At 45.3% G+C, this 23,597-nt stretch overlaps 1 protein-coding gene and 1 pseudogene across 2 annotated transcripts; both read right to left on the bottom strand.

Moving 5' to 3' along the window:
- Positions 1-1,951: 1,951 nt before the first annotated feature.
- On the bottom strand, positions 1,952-13,900 carry LOC125553018 (annotated as a pseudogene).
- Positions 13,901-20,725: 6,825 nt separating this feature from the next.
- LOC125553017 (guanosine deaminase-like) lies at positions 20,726-22,240 on the bottom strand. 2 transcript variants are annotated; one of them, XM_048716754.1, is made up of 4 exons: positions 22,025-22,240; positions 21,397-21,587; positions 21,137-21,241; positions 20,726-21,038 (listed from the first exon to the last, which is right to left on the bottom strand). In XM_048716754.1, exons 1-4 carry the CDS (start codon positions 22,038-22,040, stop codon positions 20,886-20,888), a joined length of 465 nt encoding a protein of 154 aa, XP_048572711.1. In that variant the 5' UTR covers positions 22,041-22,240; the 3' UTR covers positions 20,726-20,885. The 2 variants fall into 2 exon arrangements, with proteins under 2 accessions (XP_048572711.1, XP_048572710.1); XM_048716753.1 differs by having other exon boundaries at positions 21,998-22,232.
- Positions 22,241-23,597: the final 1,357 nt, after the last annotated feature.

Genomic DNA, 23,597 nt, shown 5'->3' on the forward strand with positions numbered 1-23,597 from the left:
CCGAACATCTACATGACAAATCCACCACGTATCCTCTATGTCTGGATGACGGAAGGCCGCTGCTGAGTTTTTTCCAGTCTGGTAGAGGGCTACTAGCATTTGGGGAAACCAGTATTGTTTCATTTTTTTCTTGTTCAAGTGTACACTCTTTTTCCTATTTTCAAGTGTTCCCAATGACGGAAGGCCGGTCATATTTCGCCAATGGCGGAAGGCACCAAGTTTTTCAAGTCGCAATGGTGAAAAGCACAATTGTTTCATCCTTTTTCCTTCAAGCTCTACACTTTTTTTTTCAATAGCTCACACTAGTCCGAGCAATAAAAGAATGTTTAAATTTGTTTTCAAATGGATGCGGGCACGGTTGAATGATCGGATTTCATATGACTGTCGGCGAATCTATCCGGACAAGTCAGCGGACGGATACGTGTCCGATTTTAGGGATCATCCGTCCGTCAGAGATAGATGCCCTAAGAAGGCTCGGTGGGGGATAGAAATTTACAAAGCAGACTATGTTCAACCTCTAACAAGCGCTTACCTTCCTCACAAGATTAGACGATCTCCGAGCCAGCAAAATCATCGGTGAATACCGTACAAAAAGGGCCGCCGGCGGCCGGATCGCGGGGGGCACCGCCGCCGGAAGCAAAGGGGGAAAGAGGGAGGAAACTAGCGGTGGGTCGGTCGCGTACGTCAAAGTAAAGGTGCATCGGTTCTATTCTAAAAAAGAAAGGCCAACGTGCATCACGTCGTAGTAGTAGTACGAAGCGGTGGCGCTTTATTTCTTTTATTATTCTGCTTCGATTCGATTCGACCGACGGGCACGCCGGAGCCGACGTGTCCGATGAGATCGGGGCATGGTCTCCGTCAACGGGATTTCTTTTTGATTTTCATCACCATCATCATCTTCACATGCTCGTGCCCATGCGCACTCACGAAAAAAATATGAAACCCTGCTTATGCTCGTGCCCGTGCCCATACCAAGTTTAGTGGGCAAGCAAGGAAATTCCATTGCAAAAAAGAAAAAATTAAGACAGATTTGCCATGCTTGCCCACTAAATTTGCTATCCTCAACAAATATAAACCGTCAAAAAAACATTCGTTTTGCCCCTACCCGACGTTTGGTAGTTATCGGCGTCCTAAAATAATATTTAAAAATATTTCATTTATATTTCGTAAAAAATGCACCTTTATAAATTATGTAGCCATAGAAAAGTGTTCATATTTTTTCTAAAAATATATGTTCATATTTTTTGTTTGATTTGAAAAGTCAGCTGGAAATGAGAACAAATATGGGAAACCTAAAGGAAAAAAAAGAGAGGCTAAACCACACCGGTTTCCCAGTTTTGACGTGGTCTTGTTTACCATTCGGTTTTAGGGTCAGTTTTGAAAGTCGGATTTGTTTTCTCTAGTTGGATTTTTTTACCGACTACTGATATGAACCTACCTATAATGTCGAACGAACAGGGGAACTTGTTGTCTTGAACAACACATTGCTCAATAGGAAATGGCTAAGCGCCACACCGTATACCAAAACAACCGTTTCACTTCCGTAAACTTTTCTTGTCCTGATATCTTTTCGTGTGGGGAAAGCTCTGAAGGTATTCTGTTGTTGCTTCTCTAATGGGGACAATCTAGACAGGGACATGGCACTAACCCACACTCAATCTTTTTGTTCTTGTTTTTTGAGAACATGACCTGCGGATTACAGTGAAAATTCAGATTGTGGAGCCAGGAAATGTAAATTTAAAATGTTGTGAATTTCTTTTTGTACATGTTCATGTTAGCGTCCAAAGTGTGCATGACAGTTTTCATGCGAAACATAATAGTTGTAGTTCTGTTTTTCTTTGCATATGTTCATGTTATTATCCACAATTAGTATCTCAGAATTAAGTAAGATCAATTTAGAATCAAATGGCATATTTAAATTTATAGTATGTAGTCCATCACCGACGACATAATTTTGACAATTACATTATCTTTTCTGAGCATCAAGGGCTTCCGTGATGAGAAATCACATCATATCTTTATATACACATTATTTCAATGGAAATTTCCCCTTGGTGTTCTCAAAGACCTGTTCAGCAAGCAGCGCTCCATTCCCATCTGCTCGCTTTATCTCCAGGTTGGCCGTACGGTAGTGCCCAGTTCCTCTGAGAGCATCAGCAATGAAGGCATCAAATCCAATGGCAACAGCAGCTTCTGCCTTGGCTCCATACACCAGCCTCTGCATTGCAGCATTCAGCATGATTATTAGTTCAACAAATTAAGCTACATTCCACAGCATGAAGAATGCTGAAGTAAGAGCATCTCCAACAGCCGCGCTAAACTAGCGCCGCACCGCAAATTCTGCCGTTTTAGCGCGCGCGCAACGCGGCGGGTCGCTCCAGCGGGCGCGCAAAAACGGCGCGCGCGCTATAACGGGTTGGGTGCGCGGACAAAAACACTTATCCGCGCGGTGTATTTGGGGCGCCAGCTACAGTGCGCGGCACACTCGAGCGCTCGCGCCGCACTCTCTGCTCACCTCGTCCTACACCCCGCGCGCGCCGGCGCCGGCGCCCTGCCACCCACCCATGGACGCGCACACCGGCGCCCCGCTCAGCCCGTTGTACAGCCGCGCCGCCGCCGCCGCCGGAAACCCTAGCGCGGCGAGCGCTGGCGTCGCCCCCGCTGGAGCTCCGCCGAGCGTCGGCCTCGCGCGCAGCCTCTTCTTGCCGCCGCGGATGACCACGGCGCCGGGTGGCGTCGCGCCGGCGCCGTCCCGTGCCGCCGCCGCACCGTCGAAGAAAGTACCCAATGCGGCGCGGACGAAGAAGGGCAAAACATCCGCGAAGAAGAACAAGGCGGCGGAGCTCCGGCCGCCATGGGAGGCATGGGTGCACCTCCGGCCGCCATGGGAGGCATGGGTGCACCTCCGGCCGCCATGGGAGGCATGGGTGGCTTTGGAGCACCCTCCGACGCTATGGCCGCCATGAGAGGCATGAGTTTTGCTTCTCTCATGGGAGGCATCGGTGCACCTCCGGCCGCCATGGGTGTGTTGGAAATATGCCCTAGAGGCAATAATAAATTGGTTATTATTATATTTCCTTGTTCATGACAATCGTTTATTATCCATGCTATAATTGTATTGATAGGAAACTCAGATACATGTGTGGATACATAGACAACACCATGTCCCTATAAGCCTCTAGTTGACTAGGTCGTTAATCAATAGATGGTTACGGTTTCCTAACCATGGACATTGGATGTCGTTGATAACGGGATCACATCATTAGGAGAATGATGTGATGGACAAGACCCAATCCTAAGCCTAGCACAAGGGTCGTATAGTTCGTATGCTAAAGCTTTTCTAATGTCAAGTATCAGTTCCTTAGACCATGAGATTGTGCAACTCCCGGATACCGTAGGAATGCTTTGGGTGTATCAAACGTCACAACGTAACTGGGTGACTATAAAGGTGCATTACGGGTATCTCCAAAAGTGTCTGTTGGGTTGGCACGAATCGAGACTGGGATTTGTCACTCCGTGTAAGCGGAGAGGTATCTCTGGGCCCACTCGGTAGGACATCATCATATGCGCAATGTGACCAAAGAGTTGATCACGGGATGATGTGTTACGGAACGAGTAAAGAGACTTGCCGGTAACGAGATTGAACTAGGTATTGGATACCGACGATCGAATCTCGGGCAAGTAACATACCGATAGACAAAGGGAATTGTATACGGGATTGATTAAGTCCTTGACATCGTGGTTCATCCGATGAGATCATCGTGGAACATGTGGGAGCCAACATGGGTATCCAGATCCCGCTGTTGGTTATTGACCGGAGAACGTCTCGGTCATGTCTGCATGTCTCCCGAACCCGTAGGGTCTACACACTTAAGGTTCGGTGACGCTAGGGTTATGAAGATATGTGTATGCAGTAACCCAAATATTGTTCGGAGTCCCGGATGAGATCCCGGACGTCGCGAGGAGTTCCGGAATGGTCCGGAGGTAAAGAATTATATATAGGAAGTGCTGTTTCGGCCATCGGGACAAGTTTCGGGGTTATCGGTATTGTACCGGGACCACCAGAAGGGTCCCGGGGGGCCCACCGGGTGGGGCCACCTGTCCCGGGGGGCCACATGGGCTGTAAGGGGTGCGCCTTGGCCTATATGGGCCAAGGGCACCAGCCCCTATAGGCCCATGCGCCTAGGGTTTCCACCAAGGAGGAGTCCAAGTGGTGGAAGGCACCCCGAGGTGCCTTGGGGGGGAGGGAAACCTCCCTTGGGCAGCCGCACCAAGGAGATTAGATCTCCTGGGCTGGCGCACCACCCCCCCTTGGTCCTCCTATATATAGTTGAGGAGAGGAGGGATTTCATACCTCAGCCTTTGGTGCTTCCTCTCTCCCCGTTACGTCTCTCCTTCGTAGTATAGGCGAAGCCCTGCTACTGTGACGCCCTGCATCCACCACCACGCCGTCGTGCTGCTGGATCTCCATCAACCTCTCCCTCCTACTTGCTGGATCAAGGCATGGGAGACGTCTCCCTTCCGTACGTGTGTTGAACGCGGAGGTGCCGTCCGTTCGGCGCTAGGATCATCGGTGATTTGAATCACGACGAGTACGACTCCATCAACCCCGTTCTCTTGAACGCTTCCGCGCGCGATCTACAAGGGTATGTAGATCCAATCCTCCCTCGTTGCTAGATGACTCCATAGATTGATCTTGGTGACACGTAGGAAAATTTTGAATTTCTGCTACGTTCCCCAACAGTGGTATCAGAGCTAGGTCTATGCGTAGTTTCTATGCACGAGTAGAACACAAAGTAGTTGTGGGCGTTGATTTTGTTCAATATGCTTGCCGTTACTAGTCTTATCTTGATTCGGTGGCATCGTGGGATGAAGCGGCCCGGACCAACCTTACACGTACTCTTACGTGAGACAGGTTCCACCGACAAACATGCACTAGTTGCATAAGGTGGCTAGCGGGTGTCTGTCTCTCCTACTTTAGTCGGATCGGATTCGATGAAAAGGGTCCTTATGAAGGGTAAATAGCAATTGGCATATCACGTTGTGGTTTTGCGTAGGTAAGAAACGTTCTTGCTAGAAACCCATAGCAGCCACGTAAAACATGCAAACAACAATTAGAGGACGTCTAACTTGTTTTTGCAGGGTATGCTATGTGATGTGATATGGCCAAAAAAGGATGTGATGAATGATATATGTGATGTATGAGATTGATCATGTTCTTGTCAAGGGAATCACGACTTGCATGTCGATGACGAGACAACTTCAAGAAGACACGATGATGGAGATCACGATGATGGAGATCATGGTGTCATACCGGTGACAAGATGATCATGGAGCCCCAAGATGGAGATCAAAGGAGCTATATGATATTGGCCATATCATGTCACTATTATTTGATTGCATATGATGTTTATCATGTTTATACATCTTATTTGCTTAGAACGACGGTAGTAAATAAGATGATCCCTTACAACAATTTCAAGAAGTGTTCTCCCCTAACTGTGCACCGTTGCTACAGTTCGTCGCTTCGAAGCACCACGTGTTAATCGGGTGTGATAGATCCTTTCGTTCACATACAACGGGTGTAAGAAGTTTTACACATGCAAAAACACTTAGGGTTAACTTGACGAGCCTAGCATGTGAAGACATGGCCTCGGAACACAGAGACCGAAAGGTCGAACACGAGTCGTATGGAAGATACGATCAACATGAAGATGTTCACCGACGATGACTAGTCCGTCTCACGTGTTAATCGGACACGGCTTAGTTGACTTGGATCGTGTAACACTTAGATGACTAGAGGGATGTCTAATCTAAGTGGGAGTTCATAAGATGAACTTAATTATCCTGAACATAGTCAAAAGGATTTTGCAAATTATGTCATATCTCACGCTTTAGTTCTACTGTTTAGATATGTTCCTAGAGAAAAAAATTAGTTGAAAGTTGATAGTAGCAATTATGCGGACTAGGTCCGTAAACTGAGGATTGTCCTCATTGCTTCATAGAAGGCTTATGTCCTTAATGCACCGCTCAGTGTGCTGAACCTCGAACGTGGTCTGTGGATGTTGCGAACATCTGACATACACATTTTGATAACTACGTGATAGTTCAGTTAAACGGTTTAGAGTTGAGGCACCGAAGACGTTTTTTTTGAAACGTCGCGAAACATGTGAGATGTTTCGAGGGCTGAAATTAGGATTTCAAGCTCGGGCCCACGTCAAGAGGTATAAGACCTCCGACGATTTTCTTAACCTGCAAACTAAGGAGAAAAGCTCAATTGTTGAGCTTGTGCTCAGATTGTCTGAGTACAACAATCATTTGAATCAAGTGGGAGTTCATCTTCCAGATGAGATAGTGATGTTTCTCCGAAGTCATTACCACCAAGCTGCTAGAGCTTCGTGATGAACTATAATATATCAGGGACATATATGATGATCCTTGAGATATTCGCGATGTTTGACACCACGAAAGTAGAAATCAAGAAGGAGCATCAATTGTTGATGGTTTGTGAAACTGCTAGTTTCAAGAAGGGCAAGGGCAAGAAGGGATACTTCGTGAAACGGCAATTCAGCTGCTGCTCTAGTGAAGAAACCCAAGGTTGAACCCAAACCCGAGACTAAGTGCTTCTGTAATAAGGGGAACAGCCACTGGAGCAGAATTACCCTAGATACTTGGTAGATGAGAAGGCTGGCAAGGTCGATAGAAGTATATTGGATATACATTGTGTTGATGTGTACTTTACTAGTACTCCTAGTAGCACCAGGGTATTAGATACCGGTTCGGTTGCTAAGTGTTAGTAACTCGAAATAAAAGCTACGGAATAAACGGAGACTAGCTAAAGGAGACCTGACGATATGTGTTGGAAGTGTTCTCAATGTTGATATGATCAAGCATCGCACGCTCCCTCTACCATCGAGATTGGTGTTTGCGTTGAGCATAGACATGATTGGATTATGTCTATCGCAATACGGTTATTCATTTAAGGAGAATAATGGTTACTCTGTTTACTTGAATAATACCTTCAATGGTCTTACACCTAAAATGAATGGTTTATTGAATCTCGATCGTAGTGATACGCATGTTCATGCCAAAAGATAGTAATGATAGCACCACCTACTTGTGGCAATGCCACTTAAGTCATATCGGTATAAAACGCATGAAGAAGCTCCATGTTGATGGATCTTTGGACTCACTTGATTTTGAATCACTTGAGACATGCGAACCATGCCTATTGGTACATATGCATGAAGAAACTCCATGCAAATGGACCGTTTGGACTCACTTGATTTTGGAATCACTTGAGACATGCAAATCATACCACATGGGCAAGATGACTGAAAGCCTCGGTTTCAGTAAAATGAAACTAGAAAGCAACCTGTTGGAAGTAATACATTTTGATGTGTGCACTCCAATGAGTGCTGAGGCATGTAGTGGATATCGTTATGTTTTTACTTCACAGATGATTTGAGTAGATGTTGAGTATATTTACTTGATGAATCACGAGTCTGAATTATTGAAAGGTTCAAGTAATTTCAGTGTGAAGTTGGAAGATCGTCGTGATAAGAGGATAAAAATATCTATGATATGATCATAGAGATGAATATCTGAATTACGAGTTTGGCACAGAATTAAGACATTGTGGAAATTGTTTCAAAACTAATACAACCTGGAACACCATAGTGTGATGGTGTGTCCGAACATCATAACTGCACCCTATTGGATATGATGCATACCATGATGTCTCTTATCGAATTACCACGATAGTTTATGGGTTAGGCATTAAAGACAACCACATTCACTTTAAATAGGGCACCACGTAATTCCGATGAGATGACACCGTATGAACTATGGTTTAGAGAAACCTAAGCTGTCATTTCTTAAAAGTTTGGGGCTGCGACGCTTATGTGAAAAAGTTTCAGGCTGATAAGCTCGAACCCAAAGCGGATAAATGCATCTTCATAGGACACCCAAAACAGTTGGGTATACCTCTTGTCTCAGATCCGAAAACAATAAAGGATTGTTTCTAGAATCGGGTCCTTTCTCGAGGAAAAGTTTCTCTTGAAAGAATTGAGTGGGAGGATGGTGGAGACTTGATGAGGTTATTGAACCGTCACTTCAACTAGTGTATAGCAGGGCACAAAGAGTTGTTCCTGTGGCACCTACACCAATTGAAGTGGAAGCTATGATATTGATCATGAGACTTCGGATCAAGTCACTCCCAAACCTCGTGGGATGACAAGGATGCGTACTACTTCAGAGTGGTACGTAATCCTGTCTTAGAAGTCATGTTGCTAGACAACAATGAACCTACGAGCTATGGAGAAGCGATGGTGGGCCCGGATTCCGATAAATGGCTCGAGGCCATATAATCCGAGAGAGGATCCATGTATGAAAATAAAGTGTAGACTTTGGAAGAACTACTTGATGGTCGTAAGGCTGTTGAGTATAGATGGATTTTAAAAGGAAGACGGACAATGATGGTAAATGTCACCATTAAGAAAGCTCGACTTGTCGTTAAGATGTTTTCTGACAAGTTCAAGGAGTTGATTACGGTGAGATTTTCTCACTCGTAGCGATGCTAAGAGTCTGTTGAAATTATATTAGCGATTACTGCATTATTTATGAAATCTTGCAGATAGGATGTCAAAACATTGTTTCCTCGATGATTTTCTTGAGGAAAGGTTGTATGTGATACAACCGGAAGGTTTTGTCAATCCTGAAAGATGCTAATAAGTATGCAAAGCTGCAGCAATCCTTCTAAGGACTGGAGTAAGCATCTCGGAGTTGGAATGTACACTTTGATGAGATGATCAAAGATTTTGGGTTTATACAAAGTTTATGAGAAACTTGTATTTCCAAAGAAGTGAGTGGGAGCACTATAGAATTTCTGATGAGTATATGTTGTTGACATATTGTTGATCAGAAATGACATAGAATTTCTGGAAAGCATATAGGGTTATTTGGAAAGTGTTTTTCAATGGAAAACCTGGATTAAGCTACTTGAACATTGAGCATCAAGATCTATAAGGATAGATCAAAACGCTTAATGGTACTTTCAAATGAGCACATACCTTGACGTGATCTTGAAGGTGTTCAAGATGGATCAGTCAAAGAAGGAGTTCTTGCCTGAGTTGTAAGGTATGAAGTTAAGACTTAAAGCTCGACCGCGGCAGAATAGAGAGAAAGGACGAAGGTCGTCCCCTATGCTTAAGACATAGGCTCTACAGTATGCTATGCTGTGTACCGCACCTAAAGTGTGCCTTGCCATGAGTCAGTCAAGGGGTACAAGAGTGATCCAAGAATGGATCACAGGACAGCGGTCAAAGTTATCCTTAGTAACTAGTGGACTAAGGAAGTTTCTCGGTTATGGAGGTGGTAAAAAGAGTTCGTCGTAAAGGGTTACGTCGATGCAAGCTTAACACCTATCCGGATAGCTCGGAGTAGAGATACCGGATGCATATAATGGAGCAACAATTTAGAATAGCTCCAAGTAGAACAGTTATTTGGAATAGTTCCAAATAGAGCGTGGTAGCTACATCTAGGAGATGACATAGAGATTTGTAAAGCACACACGGATCTGAAAGGTTCGGACCCGTTGACTAAAACCTCTCTCACAAGCAACATGATCAAACCTAAAACTCATTGAGTGTTAATCACATAGTGATGTGAACTAGACTACTGACTCTAGTAAACTCTTGGGTGATAGTCACATGGCGATGTGACCTGTGAATGTTAATCACATGGCGATGTGAACTAGATTATTGACTCTAGTGCAAGTGGGAGACTGTTGGAAATATGCCCTAGAGGCAATAATAAATTGGTTATTATTATATTTCCTTGTTCATGACAATCGTTTATTATTCATGCTATAATTGTATTGATAGGAAACTCAGATACATGTGTGGATACATAGACAACACCATGTCCCTAGTAAGCCTCTAGTTGACTAGCTCGTTGATCAATAGATGGTTACGGTTTCCTAACCATGGACATTGGATGTCGTTGATAACGGGATCACATCATTAGGAGAATGATGTGATGGACAAGACCCAATCCTAAGCCTAGCACAAGGGTCGTATAGTTTGTATGCTAAAGCTTTTCTAATGTCAAGTATCAGTTCCTTAGACCATGAGATTGTGCAACTCCCGGATACCGTAGGAATGCTTTGGGTGTATCAAACGTCACAACGTAACTGGGTGACTATAAAAGGTGCATTACAGGTATCTCCGAAAGTGTCTGTTGGGTTGGCACGAATCGAGACTGGGATTTGTCACTCCGTGTAAGCGGAGAGGTATCTCTGGGCCCACTCGGTAGGACATCATCATATGCGCAATGTGACCAAAGAGTTGATCACGGGATGATGTGTTACGGAACGAGTAAAGAGACTTGCCGGTAACGAGATTGAACTAGGTATTGGATACCGACGATCGAATCTCGGGCAAGTGCAATACCGCTAGACAAAGGGAATTGAATACGGGATTGATTAAGTCCTTGACATCGTGGTTCATCCGATGAGATCATCGTGGAACATGTGGGAGCCAACATGGGTATCCAGATCCCGCTGTTGGTTATTGACCGGAGAACGTCTCCGGTCATGTCTGCTTGTCTCCCGAACCCGTAGGGTCTACACACTTAAGGTTCGGTGACGCTAGGGTTGTGAAGATATGTATATGCAGTAACCCGAATGTTGTTTGGAGTCCCGGATGAGATCCCGGACGTCACGAGGAGTTCCGGAATGGTCCGGAGGTAAAGAATTATATATAGGAAGTGCTGTTTCGGCCATCGGGACAAGTTTCGGGGTTATCGGTATTGTACCGGGACCACCAGAAGGGTCCCGGGGGGCCCACCGGGTGGGGCCACCTGTCCCGGGGGGCCACATGGGCTGTAAGGGGTGCGCCTTGGCCTATATGGGCCAAGGGCACCAGCCCCTATAGGCCCATGCGCCTAGGGTTTCCACCAAGGAGGAGTCCAAGTGGTGGAAGGCACCCCGAGGTGCCTTGGGGGGGAGGGAAACCTCCCTTGGGCAGCCGCACCAAGGAGATTAGATCTCCTGGGCTGGCGCACCACCCCCCCTTGGTCCTCCTATATATAGTTGAGGAGAGGAGGGATTTCATACCTCAGCCTTTGGTGCTTCCTCTCTCCCCGTTACGTCTCTCCTTCGTAGTATAGGCGAAGCCCTGCTACTGTGACGCCCTGCATCCACCACCACGCCGTCGTGCTGCTGGATCTCCATCAACCTCTCCCTCCTACTTGCTGGATCAAGGCATGGGAGACGTCTCCCTTCCGTACGTGTGTTGAACGCGGAGGTGCCGTCCGTTCGGCGCTAGGATCATCGGTGATTTGAATCACGACGAGTACGACTCCATCAACCCCGTTCTCTTGAACGCTTCCGCGCGCGATCTACAAGGGTATGTAGATCCAATCCTCCCTCGTTGCTAGATGACTCCATAGATTGATCTTGGTGACACGTAGGAAAATTTTGAATTTCTGCTACGTTCCCCAACAGGGTGCACCTCCGGCCGCCATGGCTTCTCACACACATTCCCATGAAGATGTCGTTGAAGATCTTGCCAACACCGTCGGAGCTTCACATGGTGCGGTGCGTGATGAGGAGAGGGAGGAAGATTCATCTTCGGAGGCGGAAGAGTTGTCTTCGGAAGATGAGGACGAAGACGAGGAAGATGAAGATTGATGTGTCTTTCATGTCTTGAACTTTAGTTTGCATTTGAACTTGGTTGGATGAACTTGTGGGCATGATTTTGAACTTGGTTGGATGAACTTGTGGGCATGAACTTTTATTCATCAACTTGTTTGTGTCAAATTTCACATGTTTATTTTTGTCCAAAATATTATATATGTTTGATCATTTTTGCTCATATGAATACATGTATATGTGGTTTGTGCGGCGCGCGCGCTGTATTTTTACGCTCTGCTGGAGCGGCGCGCGCGCGCTGCATTATAGCACGGCTGCTGGAGCCAGCGCAGGCGGGCGCGCCAAACCAACCGCAGCGCGCGCGGCAAACAGGTTTTTTGCGCGCGGCGCATAGCGCGGCTGTTGGAGATGCTCTAAGGGGCAAACCTTGATCCGGGATAGATGAACGGCGCTAAAACACATTAGACAAGGTTCGCAGGATGCATACATTTCACAATCCGACAAGTCGATCTTTCCAAGCTTTTTGCAAGCCTAGAGAAAAAGAAAAATACTGATCATTTGATACAGACGAATAAACATTTTGTTACATCCCTCTTACTCCATCGAACAAATTGTGCCAGATTACAGGGGAATTGAGGCTAGGGTTTGAGGAGGAGGAAGGGGATCGGATGAAGGAGGAGATACACGAGACAGAGAACTGGGGTTCAGAGAAGTGGGTTCAGTCTATTACTCAATCGTGCCCCTCTCATCTGGTCCAGGACCTACTTAACCACCTATCACAGCTCCTAGGTGGCCGGGTCGAAAAGCCGGTTGGGTTTCTTGTTCCTCTTGGGCTGATCGGCGTCGTTGGTGGGCTTGGGCGTAGCGGTATCCATGACACATTTGAAATGAACTAAAAGAAAACATTAAGCACCAAACTGTAAACAGTAAGCATGGGTGCATATATTTACAGGGCAACTTAATCACCTCTCTTATTGCAGTAACTTCGGCATGGGCGGTTGCATCGGTGTTCTTCAAAACCATGTTATGGCAACTGACTACTACTTGGTCGTTGCGGACCACGACTGCGCCAAATGGGGTCCATGGCCACGGTCGACTGCTCGGTAGGCTTCTTCTACCGCTATCGATAAGAACTTGTGATCTCTGTCTTGTGCGGCTGTGGAAAGAAGCAGAGCATAAACAACCCAGTCTTTTCTGTAAGAGTGTTTCTCCAATTGCAGAGGATAACAAAGATGTTCATTGGTGAAATACGTTATGTCTTGCAAATTGCAATGCGGTAAGAAGCAGGGAGTAGTAACTAGTGGTAGTACCTTCCGGATGACCAGGAAATGCAGAAGCAACTGAGGTAGCTCCGTCCTTGGACTCCACAACTACAATTCACGAGAGATTTTTTGCATGAGATTTACTTGGTCAAAAGAAAGGATAAAGCATCTGGGTAGAGCAACTTATGAAATGCATAGAGAAAATTAGCACACATGACCAAACAAGATGGCCATGAACTGCAGAAAGGTTGTGAACACCACGGCGGTGCAGGACAGGAACATGACAATGGAACACTGACCGCGCTCGGCAATCCAGACAAAAAAATTCTGGTCCCATTCGATCGTGTATGGCCTGCCCTGCGATTTCCCGGAGCCTTCTTCTGATTCTTGTCAATCGGCATCACTCATTGCTACGGTTTTGGGGAAACTAAGCAACTGTCTGAGGACAGTTTTGGTACTGACGAACGACAAAATGGAGCTAGCTAGACACAGCACCAAACTGAGATTATAAATCTAGCCCCCTCAAAGTAGGCTGAGAAGTGCGTCTTCTTCAGTGCAGTCTCCTCAGCACACTCCCATTCAGGTGTGGAATCAGGGAACTGCCACCCCATTCATCGAGATCCAAACCCACCATCCTAGACCCACGAGGCGAGATGACCAGAGCGGAGCGGCAAAGCGTACCTTTGGCTTCCTCCATGGCGAGGGACGGGAGGAGGAGGAGGGGAGCGGGTCGGCGGGGTTGGTCGGCCCTTTCCCTGTCCCGTCCGTGAAGAGCTGCTGGTGCTGGTGCTCGGTCGTCGCTCGCCGACGCGGAAGGCTACTGAAGCATTGAAGCTGGAGCATCGGTCCACATCAGCGCTGGTACAGAACTAGAGCTTCTCACACCAACGACGTGTAATTTTTATGGCTTATCCACCAATATCAAACTTACAATCTCAGAATTTGTTTCGTTCTGCGCTATGCAAGTTCCTAAAAGCAACTCTAGGGGGAGTCATATGAGAAAAGAGATTCTCCCATGGATGTCTCAACCGTCCATTTGATTGAAGATATGTATGCATGCATGCTTATTTTCTCTCTCTGCCTGTCTTAATCATTCTCCCTTCATTCCATAATGTAGTGCGGCCGCGCTTTTTCAGATCTAAGTTTGACCATTAATTTAATCAACGAGACCGATTGCGGCGCGAGCAAAAATTATATCACTGAATTCGTATCAAAATGCAAATTCAGTGGTATAATTTTTGCTCCCACCACACTCGGTCTCGTTAGTTTAATTTATGATCAAACTTAGATCTCGGAAAATAAGGCGCAATACATTGGGGAATGAAGAGAGTAATTAATTATGAAGGCCTTATGCATGCATACTTTTGTTAGAGAGTTACATGTGCCATTCATCCCATCTTTAATGTTTTTTCATTTGATCTTCTAGTTTTAGTTTACTACTCCCTCTGTTCTTTTATATAAGGCATATTTGTTTGTTGATAGAATTTCATAATGTAAGATGCATTTTTTCTGGTTCCCCATAATCCCCTTTCTATCCCTCTGAAAAAACGAAAGTATCTCCCTCCTGATTGTGTGTATATCTTCTTATAGTAAAAGAAGAAAGTATCTCTCTCTCGATTGCATGTATCTCTTACATTCCTGAACTGACTGATTTACATGCCACTAACCAATAAATTTGCCAAGGATAATTTAGTCCTAACTAATCTATAATTATGTATCTTGGTCACCGCACCGAAAGTAATACATCTTACATAAAGGAATGAAGGGAGTATATCTTTTGAACCGAAAATCTAAATTAATTTTCGTTCGCGTATTTGTGTTCGTCGCTTTGAGACTTTCAACAACTTTTAAAAATATCGAAGTTTCAAATACTGAAACTTGGTAATCGTAACATTATTTTTTACCAAGTTTTACCAAATTTCATATGTTTTTAGGCTTCTGGGCTTTGCATTTTAGGGTTCAAGGTTTAAGGTTTTTGTTTTTGTTTTGAAACTTGCTATTTATGATTGTTTCTATTAATTTTAGTAGTTGAAACTTGCTCGATTACCCAATTTAGCTCGTGATCCGCAAAGTCGTTGGATCCCGCACAAGGGCACACCAAGTTTTAAGTTTTAAGTTTTGAATTTGCGATTATCTCGTTCACACATACCAAGTTTCAGCAGTTGAAACTTCATGGATTTTTAAAAAATCGTCAAAACATGTTCAAAATTTATCTTATTTGAAAGCAACAGGAATCTGAAAACAAAAATTAAATTGGACGTGTCTTTCAAAATATAAATAAGAATAAAAAATTGAACATAAAAAAATAAAAGGATAGGAGGTGGGATGGGTGGAGCTGCAAAAGGCTCATGCAAGTGGTCCATCCAAAGTGCTTAATGCACTAATCTATGCACGGGAGAAAACTCACTCTTGGAGTAATATGGACTCAATCGTCATAATAATCATCGAATTGATGATTTTGACCAAAAAATCCATCTAGCAGAACCGCAATATTCCCCATAATCGCCATAATTTATGGAAGGCGTCTCAAATCCAATCCACGAAACTCAGTATTTGAAAGTTGTAGCCATTGGTTTAGAGGATGCCCCATCCGCCAACTACTTGCACAGTTTCACCTCCCTCCACAACATCCTGCAGCCAATCTCCTCTCCCGCATGCCAAATAACGGCGACAGACCAACTACATGGGTAGGGGTGGAAATTGTTAGCAGATAATCCGAAATACCCGATATTCGTATTCGAGAAAATGCCTATTCATTTCCGAAACATCCGCATCCGAACCAAAATGGAAATGGAAATTATCCGTATCCGAATTTATTAAACAAATAAAAATTAAAATATGGTAGGAGATTTTCACACAAATATGGATATGGAAGTGGATATATCCGTATCCGAATAAGATTATGGGAGGTAATTTTCAAAATTCTAGACCCAACATTCCAATTATCCAACATAAAAGCCAAATAAGTGGTCAAATTTTACTCTTTATATGATTAAACATATAAATTATTATGCATTACAATAGTATTTATTCATAAACCTATTTATCATTGACTTATTGTATGTCACAAGTTGATTATTTCAGGTCACATAGCTATCGACTAATTTACTTAAGCAATATGTTGATATTATTCGTATCCATTCCGAATCAAGAAAATATCCGATATGTATCCGTATTCGAATAATATCCGAGCCACATCCGTATCCGATAACATCCGTATTCGGATTCGTATTCGTTTTGAAAATATGAAAATGGAAGTGGCAAGAGCACTATCCAATCCGCATCCGATCCGTTTCCACCCCTATACATGGGGCCATTTTAGCCACGTTTTCTCACTCATTTTTTCCTCCGCCCGCGCCTACAAAAAGGTTGTCATCATATTGGAAAGCTCATATCCCTGCCTCTCATAGCCTCCACCTCTATCACCACCGCCCACAACCTCCAACTCCCTCCCCGCCGCCCACAACCACCAGCTCCCTCTCTGTCGCGCACAATCTTCACTTCCCCGCCGCCCACAACTGCTCTTGGAGTAAGAGCGGGATGATGAGTCCACTTTTGCACCCCCTTTATCCATTGTTTCTACATAATAGTGGTAGGATTTTCATAAATTTATCACGCACCCACATCCTTTTTGCCTTGCCAAGTTCCCAAAGAAGAAGGGTATTTTGAGCATTCATTGGAAAACACCTAACTCTAGGTGAAAATAATGCTAATTGATGTCATAATAACCTTCCTTATGAAGATAACATTTCGTGGGAATGGATAAAACATAGAAGTTTTACCCACAAAAAAAAATTGAAGTTCCTTATGAAGATAATATTCCTAGCATGAGAGTAACAATATCAAAGACTGTGCATTGAATAAAACGTAAAAAAATATTGGGGCAAAAACTACTAAAGCATACAAATTTCTCAAACATTAAGGTGAATGTGTAAAATAAATCCAATTCATTTCTCAAAAGATTGAGGGGGAATGGATACAATAATTCCAGTTCCAGATAATAACTGGTGCTGAATCCTCATCATGATGATCATCATGCATGCATACAAGTTCAGACCAAGTCAGGAAGAACTTGTTGGGCTAATCTTGCCAGAGATGGCTGCAAATAGTAATGAGCTGGAAGTGGAAGGGGAAATCTATCTTCATCCTTCAGGGTCTCTCGCCAGCTCCTTGGCCCCTCCTTCATCGTCTTTGTAGCCTCCGCTTCGTCATAGTCAGAGGGGTCCAAAGATGTCAAGGACATCTGTCTCATCGTCTCTGTCATCATTATATAGAGATCAAGGCCCACGACGCAAATATACCGGCTGAAATCACAAGAGATGACGCGGTTGATGTCAAGGCTGCCAAAATAGTCCGCAAGACATGTGGAGGTCCGGATGGTGTTGTTCCGCATGTTGATCGCGAGCAAATAGTGTGCACATTTTGGGATGAACTTCCATATTCTCCGGCTCTCGCGGCACTCGCCGAGCGCGACGTAGACAATGTCATGATCGTCTGTACTCAAAAGAGGGTACATGAGGGTTAAGTCCTTCGGGAGGTCGCGGAATCCATGGAGTCCCCAGAGGGCCTCGAGGCGGAGCTCATACTCTTTCTCCCACCCCATGTCAGGGTCCGACAGTCTCCACACCATCAGAGTGCGGTCCTTGAGGTCGACGTGCTCGAGGAAGCCGTCGATGGAGACCAACTTGATGATGGAGTCCTGGACGACGCGCATGGTGCGGTAGGCTTCCAGGTGCGCCACCCGGGAGTTGCCGCGTCGCTGATCTGCTCCGGGCAACTCTGGGGGCAACGGAAAGAAGCCAAACTCCACCACAGGGTCGTCATCACCGTCGTTGTTGAACAGGGTGTCCAAGAGGCAGTACGCGACGCCACGCAGGAGGTCCGCCCAGTAGCCGACGCCGTTGAACGAGAACACCACGTCGGGCTGGAACACGCGCATGTCGACGCAAGACTTGTTTGGGAACGTAGCCTTCTTGACCTCGGACCATGGCGACAAGGACGAGGAGGCGGGCCGCCACAGCAGGAGAGCATCTTGCTCCTCTCCACCACCGGCGCCGTCGTCCGCCAACTTGCCTGCGAGGACTAGGGCAAAGTCCTCGCCATGGCGCGGCCGCGCGATGAGCATGCGAACGGTGAGGCATGTGAACCTCCAGCAGGGGCTTTCCGGCGCGGGGACCATGTGGAGCGACCCATCGACGGCGTCGTAGACGAGATAGAGCATGTGGCCGAAGTCGTGGAGGAAGGTCGTCGTCATGACGACGATGCCTTTGTCGACGGCTTCGATGTTGGTCAGCGGGCTGCCGCCTCGCAGGCCCAGGCAAGAGATCCCCGGCGGCGCGTCGGCGAGGTGCACCCCGATGTCCATGCGCTGGACCGTCTCGTCGGCGTGGGACTGCAGCTGGGGCGAGAACCCGGACGCCGCCTTCTTGACGCACCTCAGAATCTTGAACGGCTGCAGGGCGATCAGGTCTGTCTGGTCGTTGTCATCGAAGTCTGTGCGCACGCGGCGGTGCAGCAGGCAGCCGGGCGGCAAGCTGGAACCACTGCCCGACATGGCGGTTAGGTTAGTGGATCTACGGCAGAGGCTAGGTTTTCTTTGAGGAAGAAGATGACCTACATGGATGGTGCAACGAATTTGTTGGATTTTGTTTTTCCGGTGTTATTACAACTCGATCGATGGCCTACATGGATGTGTGTATATATACGCACACGTGTACGTCGATAGGACATCGGAACAACTAGGGAGCTGACTCGGACTTGATCTCAGCCGAACCGTGCGCCAAGGGATCGGTTAATTTCGGAAGGTCTATTGAACGAACGTTTGCTAGATTCGTTCTTGGCGCAACCCAACATCGTCCGTCCAATACGTGAGCGAATCTCAACGCGAGGACAACCACGCAAACACCCCAAGCGCGGCCGTTCGCTCCTGAGTCAGTCATCACGAGCGAGCTTATTATCTTCTTGTCTTTCTTTTTCAATAAAAGTTTCGATCGATTCATCTTTAATCATGAATCATGACAGCACAACGAAGACCAGAAATAATAAAAATCAAATCCAGATCCGTAGACCACCTAGCGACGACTACAACCACTGAAGCGAGCCGAAGACACGCCGTTGTCATCGTCACTCCCTCGCCGGAGCCGGGCAAAACTTGTAGTAGACAATCGAGAAGTTGTTGTGCTAAGGCCCAAAGGACTAGCACAGCAGAACAGTAACCGCCGCTAATGAAGAGTAGTGTAGATCTGAAGGATCCTCTTATCATTGTTGCTCCCCATTTCCACCTCTAGAAAGTTATGGTGGAGGTCCAACTCCATGGTATCCCTTATCTAGCCTTTTTTTTGCATGGGGATATGTGTAGTTATTTTTGTCTTTTTTGTTTCTCTTAACAAACGAACATATAAACTTTAAACTTTGCAGGGCAACAAAACATTCTAATTACAGTATGGAAAAAATCAGTTTTTTTCATGCATCTTAAATGCTTAAAATGGCTTTTTTTACTAAAAAATAATCTCATTTTTGTATATTTAAGTTTCTCGGACCAAGAAATCTAAAAGTTTTTTCACCATTGAGATTCTAAAGTTTGTTTGACCTACAAAGTTTGACATCCGTATGTTGTTTCATTTGAGAGAGAAAAAGAGAAACTTTCATGTAGTAAGTTAATTGGCTGGCATAAATCTCAAAGGTATGTTGGAAGGGTGAGGATAAGGGGTGCCATGGAGCTTGGCCTACAGAAAATCACTCTCACTTTTGACCACCGCCTCTCTCTCGCATGTTTGTCCCCGACAAAGTTGGAACCTGATAGGCGGTGCCAACGCCGCTCGTCGTGGGGAAGGCCTTCACGGCAAGCACACTCGACATGACGGAGAAGCTCATCCACCATCAGCACTAGCAGCGCAGGCTTAGGAACCACGGGGGGCTCTCGCTCGTTGTTGTCGGCCAGCAAACTTCGCTCTTCATGCTGAGGAGGCCTTCATGACGCACGAGCTTGACACCGCGGAGCAGCTCTTCTGCCATCAACATGAGCAGGTCATCCTCAGTCACCACAGGGACGGGGGTATATGGTCCGTCGCTGCCGGCCTATCCCGTCCCTCTTTGGGAACCGCAGGCGCTCGGCCCATCGCTGTCCGACTCCCTCACCTGGTTGGACGTTTTAGCTCTCATGAGCATATCCTCTTGGGTGAACAGTAAATTCAAAACAATATCAAACAATTAAAAAAATGATTTCTTTTACACGTTCATCTTTGTATCGAAGGGAAAGTTGTGGTGTACCCCCATAACAATGTATCTTTATCCCCATTGTCCATTCTTGCATCAAAGTTCGTGCAAAAAAACTTTTCTTTTTTGTTTCTCCCAAATAAAAGAACATTAGAACTCGAAATTTCGCAGATCAACATCACACAATTATTGTTATGTGCAGAAAAGTTTTTGGATTTTTTTTTTGCACAACATGAATTTTTAAGAATGATATAATTCATTCAAAATTTGAAATTTGACAAATTTATGTTTCATAAAAAGAATCAGAAACACCTTGTACAATGAGTAACACTTGTGTATAGTTGATCCGCAAAGTTTCAAGGTCAAATGTTCTCTTGTTTGGAAGCAACAAACAAAAAAGAAAAATTTCTATACAAGGATAACACGAATCATGACGCGAACTGAATTATCTAGGTAGAGGGTACACTGGTATGGGGGTATAAAAAATCCACACTCCCAAAGCGTGTTTGACAATTTTCATGCGAAACAGACTAGTTGTAGTTCTGATATTTTTTTGTACATGTTCATGTTAGTATCCTCAATTAGTATCTCAGAATTAAGCAAGATCAAATCAGAATCACATGTTATATATGCTATTTGACAGTTTGTAGTTCATCACCAATGACAGATTTTTTTTGACAATTGCATTATTTTTTTCTGAGCATCAAGGGCTTCCGTGGTGTGAAATCACATCAATGTCGTCTTTATCTACACAATTAGTACATTTGGAATTTCCCCTTGGTGTTCTCAAGGAGTTGTTCAGCAAGCAGGGCTCCATTCCCATCCACTCGCTTTATCTCCAAGTTGGCGTTCTGGTAGCAGCTTCCCATGGCAATAGCAGTTTCTGCCGTGGCTCCATACACCAGCCTCTGCATTGCATTGTAACATTCAGCTTGATTGATTGATTGTCGATTAACAAATTAAGCTATACTCTACCAGACGAAGAATGCTAGAGCAAGGGGCGAACCTTGATCCGGGATAGACGAACAGCGCCGAAACACATCGGGCAAGGTTCGCAGGATGCATACATTTCGCAATCCGACAAGTCGATCTTCCCGAGCTTCTTGCAAGCCTAGAGTGAACGCGAAACACCGGTTATTCGACACAAACGGCCAAACATTGATTGGAAATGAAGTATAGAAACACACTAAGTAACCAAAAATGTATAAACAGCAAGCACCAAGTAGTTGGTGAGGATAGCCTCTGCCCACAGGGCACCTCAATCACCTCTCTTATTGCAGTAACTTCGGCATGGGCGGTTGCATCGGTGTTCTTCACAACCATGTTATGGCAACTGACCACTACTTGGTCGTTGCGGACCACGACCGCGCCAAATGGGCGCCCATGGCCACGGTCGACCGCTCGGTAGGCCTCTTCTACCGCTATCGATAAGAACTTGTGCTCCCTATCTTGCGCGGCTGTTCAAAGAAGCAAAAGCATAAACAAGTCAGTCTTCTCTTCAACAGTGTTTCTCCAATTGCAGAGACTAACAGAGATAAGCCGGGACTTATTTAGTCAATCAAAAGGTAGAATGATAATAAATAAAAATAAAGTAAAGCACCTAGGTAGGTGGAGCAACTTATGGAATGTAGAGAGAAATTAGCACACATAAACAAACAAGATCCTCATGAACTCGGAAAGATCGTGCAGGACGACAGCAGACAAAAGATGCTGTCCCTCTCTTGTATGGCCGGAATCCCCAGATTTAACAGACGGAGGAGCTGGAGCTAAACAAGTGCCCGAGGGCTGTTTTGGTACTGGCGATTAAATCCCGCCTCCTTAGTATTGAGCTAAGCAGAGCAGAAAACAGAGTAGCAAGCAATCTGACCCGCGAGATAACCGGAGCAGAGCGTACCCTTGGCTTCCTCCATGTGAGGGCCGCGGAGGAGGAGGGGAGCGGATCGGCGGAGCGAGCGACGAGGTGCCTCCTGTCGGCCCCGTCCGTCCGTCCGTCGGTCCGTGGGAACGAGGAGGAAAGGAAAGTGCTTGGTGCCAGGTCGTCGCTCGTCCAGTCTGACGCCCAAGGCTGCTCAAGGTGGAGCATCGGTCCACATCAGCGCTCGCTAGTGCAGCACTACAGCTTCTCACACCAACGACGTGTAGATTTTATTGAGTATCCGGTGTCAAACTTATAATCTGGGCAACCAGCTGCTCAACATAAAACGTGTCTAGACAAATCTAAGACAAGACTTTTGGGACGAAGAAAATATTATGCAAGCTCATGCTCTAGTGAAGGGAAGCTGTGGTGTGACTCCATAATAACCACTAATATATTGACCGAAAAGATCACTCTAGCGGAACCTTCGGCCCTGTATGTTTGGACTTTTACTTCTGCTTTGGTAGATTTTTCACTTTGACAAAAAAAAACAGAAAAAACTCCTAAATACATGCTTTTTTGTTTTAGATTTTGGCTTATACCATCATATAACAATATTGATTCATAAGTTAGAAGCCAAAGAAAAAGCCCCTATTTAAGAGCTTTTGTGGCCTTTTTGTTAAAATGAAAAAGCTGCAAAAGTAGAAACAAAAACTCAAACAAATAAAGGTCTCCATATGGTTTTGGATCATATTTAGATGCTCCAAATCCAGCACACGAGCCTCCATATTTAGATGCCATGGGGCATTGGTTTGGAGGGCGCTCCATCCATCGACCGCTCACGCGGGATGTGATCCCGCGCGGCCCATCCTTTCCTGTGTGCCAATTAATGGCAGCCGTTGCATGTCAACTGCCCATGGCCATTTTTGTCACATTTCCCGCTCATTTCCCCCTCCGCCCATGGCTATAAAAAGATCATCGCCATGTTCAATAGCTCATATCCCTTGCCGCCCACAATCGGTCTCGGAGCATGAGAGGGGCCGTCGTGAAGTGTCATTAAAAATTATATTAAGGATTACAGAGCATCCACTGAAATCTTTGGGTGCTCCACCTCATGCTTAATATGATTTTAAACAAATACAAAATCAAGTTTGATATTTCAATTGTTGTTTGATTAAGATGGAGAAGAAACCGTTCTTAAATTCCCGCCAATGGTTGAGATGTGTAAGCTCCTAATCTAGTGTATTATGTTTGTTTGTATCTCGTAGGTCAATCTAGAAAAAGAGACATGTCACTGATCCATATCCAATATTGATTTTTTGTCTTCACCTTTTTTTATCTCTACTATTAAAGGGGAACGAGAGTTGGTCGTTGTACGTTCGCCTTCACCCCTGTCCCTCCCCTGTTTGGTTCCCCCTCCTATACGTCACCCCTCCCCACGTTCCACATTAGCTCAATCAAATCAAATCATACGAAAACCTCAACTAAATCAAAACTTTCCTTGTGTTCCCCTACCCATACCGAAATCACATCTTACCAAAACCTCAACTAAATCAAATGTCCCTTGCCTTCCCCTATCCATACTCAAATCAAAACTTATGAAAATCTAGAA

This window comes from Triticum urartu, chromosome 4 (genome assembly GCF_003073215.2).
Source record: "Triticum urartu cultivar G1812 chromosome 4, Tu2.1, whole genome shotgun sequence".
NCBI lineage: Eukaryota > Viridiplantae > Streptophyta > Magnoliopsida > Poales > Poaceae > Triticum > Triticum urartu.

What these genes read in the sequence shown, in the direction of transcription:
- LOC125553017 (XM_048716753.1), bottom strand. Translation starts at nt 22,040, where the DNA reads ATGGAGGAAGCCAAGGGTACGCTCTGCTCCGGTTATCTCGCGG. An exon ending in AAGTTACTGCAATAAGAGAG is followed by an intron (nt 21,242 to 21,396) that starts GTGATTGAGGTG and finishes CGTTCACTCTAG; the next exon opens with GCTTGCAAGAAGCTCGGGAA. An exon ending in TTCGTCTATCCCGGATCAAG is followed by an intron (nt 21,039 to 21,136) that starts GTTCGCCCCTTG and finishes AATGCAATGCAG; the next exon opens with AGGCTGGTGTATGGAGCCAC.